The sequence below is a fragment of the Plasmodium malariae genome, assembly GCF_900090045.1.
Source record: "Plasmodium malariae genome assembly, chromosome: 13".
Classification (NCBI taxonomy): domain Eukaryota; phylum Apicomplexa; class Aconoidasida; order Haemosporida; family Plasmodiidae; genus Plasmodium; species Plasmodium malariae.
In genome coordinates, this window is record NC_041787.1 from 3,015,222 (window position 1) to 3,019,477 (window position 4,256).

Consider the following 4,256-nt stretch of genomic DNA (forward strand, 5'->3'; position numbering starts at 1 on the left):
TAAACTATTACTACATAAGTGTATTTTAACCCTGTATTATACAATTATTTATTTTAAGTATATTATTACAATATTACTTATTAATTAATAAAAAATTATGTTATATTTGTTAATTACATATTAGGTTACATATTTAGTATTCTTTTAAAAAGTTATATATTATATAAAGTTCTATTCATAATAACATGTTTCTCTTTATATTAATAAAAAAGCAAATAAATTACTAAAGTATTTAATTATTCTTTTTTTCTTATGGTGCATTAAAAATGACAAAATTATTAAACAAATTAAAATATAATTACTTTTAATGAAAAGCATAATCCTATATTTCTATATTATTTAAATATAAAATTATATAATATAATATAATCGTATGAATTATTTATAAAAAAATGGAAAAACATTAAAATATAATATGTATATATTTAAAAGTATTCTTTTGTATTTTACTAAACTGAGCTTTAACATTTTAACTGGGGGAAGCAAGTTACTAATATTAAATAATATCATAATCTAATATATATATATAAAATACGCATTTTAAAAGCGCAAGTTATAAATTCAACATATCTTATGATTTCTTTGAAAAACATTATATATTAAGTAATAGAAAAAAAAATATTTCATAAAATTTGTTGAATAAAAATGATAAAATTTAAATTATGAAACATATTTTTTATTATTTATGCATTAACATTTTGCTATTATTATTTATTCACGTATTAGTATAACTCTCTTATAGGTGTTCTTATAAAATTAAAAAAATATATATATAATTTGAATATTTTTTATGTTACTCTATTTCATTGTTCTTATTCCCATAAACTTTTTATGTTTATATATTCCTTTGAACTTTTCTTTTTCTTTTTTTCCGTTAAGTGTTAAATTGTTTAAAAATTTTCATTCATATATATCATTTCACTTCAATAAAGTATCTTTCGAATACACTTGAATTTGTCCTTATCTATATATAGGATGTATCATCCTACTTTATATCAGGATGTTTCTGATAAGTCCTTATTTTTTATAGAATTTATATATGTATTATCTTCTCTTATCCAATCATTCAATTCATGTATAAAAGTGTGTCTCCCTTTATTCTCATAAATATCCTCATTTTCCCTGTATTCCAAAACGTTTCCTTTATCTTCATTTATGTCTTCTATAATTTCTGATTTTACATATGAATTTTTTTCTATCTTGCATTCATATATAGAACTATCCAAATATGATTCATTATTTTCTATGTTCTCCTCTTTTCTGCATTCTTCTAATACCATCATAAGTACAAGTATGCACAGTTTTTGTAGTAATTGTTTTTTTATGTATTTATATAGTTCTTCATTATATTCTTTTTTCTTCAATTCTTCCAAATTTGTTATTGTCATATCCTTTTTAGTTTCGTAATTTACGCATTCATCTATCATATTTTTCAGTCCTTCCGTCATTAACTTATGCCAATCCTTTTCTATATATTGTCCTATAACTATAACCTTCTTTGATATCCATTTTGTCCATGCATCTTTCTCTATTTCTGAAGATGGAACTTTTTTATATTTATTTGAAAGTTTTTTCTCTAATATTTTATTTCTTTTTATGGAATCTCGTTCACTCTTCCATTCATTTTTCAAGCTATTAAACCAATATTCTTTTTTTAATTTTTCAGAGAGATTTTTATGTCTTTCTGCCCATTTATTCCATAGAATTTTTTTTTTATCAGTATCATTTCTACACTTATTATTTTCTATTATTATTTCATCATTTTTTAAATTATGATGGGAATTATATTTTTCTTGTCTAAACTCTTCTAAACATATTGCTAAAAATTCGCCTATATCGGATTCCCATACTTCATTTTTGTACTCTTCTAGTACTTCCATATGTACTTCAATAATAGTTTTTGACACATCCTTCTTTTTCTTTATTTTTTTTACATTTGTTTCTAAGTTTTGCTCATTTATTATTATTTTTTTTATGTTTTCTTCATTATTATATGTTGAGGGTTCTAAGTTATCATATGTTAAAAACATATTTTTTCTGCCAGGATATGAAGGTACTAATATTCGCAGTAGTTTCAAATGTTTTCGTTTAATATGTTTTTTTTTTTTTTTTAAAATCAATGGCATATGCTAAAATATAAGGAAGGAGCATTTATAAAATGGTGAATTGCAGTAATCAAAGTATATAATATTTTTACAAATTTAGTTTTATATTACTTTAATAAAAAGGGAAAATATAATAATAATAATAATGCTTATTAATATAGGTGATATATATTTATCAGAGATATTTCCTGCTGATTCTGTATCATGAGTTTAGATATATATGTTATATATTGTAATTATTTCAAAAAAAGAGAAATAAGTAGTATTAATGGTACCTGTAATTTTAGGGAGTTCAAGATGAAAAGGAGAAGGAGAGCCATTAATTAATGGTTTAAAAGGTATGGAAGAAATACTTTTATCAGTTTTTTCTGATGTTGCCTGATGCTGGAATGTTGTTTTTGCACCTGCAGATTCAAAACCTTTATGATTATGTGATTGTGGAACATTTATAGGTTGTGCTTTCGTATTTTCATTAGATGGAGTTACAAGAGTTGGGTCACTGAAAAGCGATGCTTTGTCAACATGATGTTTCTGTTCCTTTGATGGCATCAATCCGTTTTCTGTATGCATCTCTCCTGGAGATAGAGTTTCTCCTGAAAGTGGTTTTTCTACTGGAGTTATCTGTTCGGACGAATCTTCATATTTTGGCTGAGATTGCTCTTGTGGTTCAGGTGAATTCTGTTCTGCCAACGAACTTTCGTTTTGTTTTTTTTCTGGAACTCCAATATGTATAGTTGGAGCCGAGGACTTGCACTCAATAATTTTAGTAAATGTGCTAGTATTCTGTATATTGCATGTTTTTTCTAGAAGTTGGTATAATTTTTTTTTTCTTGTGCAATCCTTATGAAGAATTTTTCTGTTAGTACTAAAATGTTGTTGTCTTTCTGTTATCCACACCTTGTATTCCTTACATTTACTTAAACAATTAACATCATTATTACAATTGTATGTACTACTATTATCTACTCTAAAAGGATTTAGTTTATCAATATATTCTTCATTTTTTTCACAGAAATCCTCTGCATCATAAACTAATTGTAAAAGTTCTTTTTCATCCTGATTTAAAATCATAAAACATCCGCCATGTTGAGATAACCCTCTATAGTACTGCTTGTACCAAGTCTTGATTGCTCCTTTCCAAATATATTCTTTAATATTTGGGTACGGAGGCTTTGTATTAATCAGATAATGAGCCAATTCCTTACATTTATTTCTAAATTCTTCTTTATTGTTGTTTCTTTTTAAAGAAGAAATTTCAGATTTAATTTTAGCTTCAATTTTTTGAAATTGTGGATATGTACGGTATTCTAATGCTGTAGTACCATGAACACTCGAATTCTATATTCAAAAGAATTATTAGAAATTATTTAATCATCAATATTGATTTTCATAGTATTATGCCTCTATCATATATAAATGATTCATGAATAAAATTATATATCCTAAAAAGAAATGAATATTACCGAAGTAAAACAACTTTCCATAGTGGTCCTACATTAATGCACTAGTCGTTGTGTATAAAAATCTGAAATATAAATAAAAATTTGTATCTTTTTACTTATAAATATTGTAATTTCTAATTAATATATCATGAAAAAATTAAATTATAAAATTATCATTTACATAAAGATTTATATATGTACTATAAAATAATTGAATGAATTACTATTTATTTTATACACGTAATAATTTTTTTTACCTTAAATAAGTGTACTACAACTGGAGATATGACTTGATCATATTTTTTAATTAAATGAAAATTACGTATATATTTGTATTTGTAATTCTTATACTTTTTATGAAAAAGAAATTAAATAACTAACATTAAAACATTACATATATTTACGTCAATACATGTATTAAGGTTATTCTATAAAAATTTCATTAATATACATATTGGAATTTGTTCTTCTTCCCTTATTATAGGCAAATATATATAAATGTTATTACTTTTATTAATGTAAATAATTCCTTTTATTCTTACGTTTTTCCTGAAATAAATAATCTATTAATAAAATCATTATTAGTGCTGATTTTATTGTTATTCCTTTTTTTTGAACTTATTTTTTTTGTTTAATTTGTATATAAGATATTATAATGAAGTAATTGTTTTTTTAAAATTTTTTAATATTTATTATGTTGTATGTACGA

At 23.1% G+C, this 4,256-nt stretch overlaps 1 protein-coding gene across 1 annotated transcript; it reads right to left on the reverse strand.

Moving 5' to 3' along the window:
• Positions 1 to 995: 995 nt before the first annotated feature.
• On the reverse strand, positions 996 to 3,589 carry PmUG01_13069000 (STP1 protein; the record flags this gene model as incomplete). Its single annotated transcript, XM_029007650.1, has 4 exons — positions 996 to 2,129; positions 2,217 to 2,302; positions 2,381 to 3,443; positions 3,569 to 3,589. The coding sequence occupies 4 exons, from the start codon at positions 3,587 to 3,589 to the stop codon at positions 996 to 998; spliced, it is 2,304 nt and encodes a 767-aa protein (XP_028864018.1).
• Positions 3,590 to 4,256: the final 667 nt, after the last annotated feature.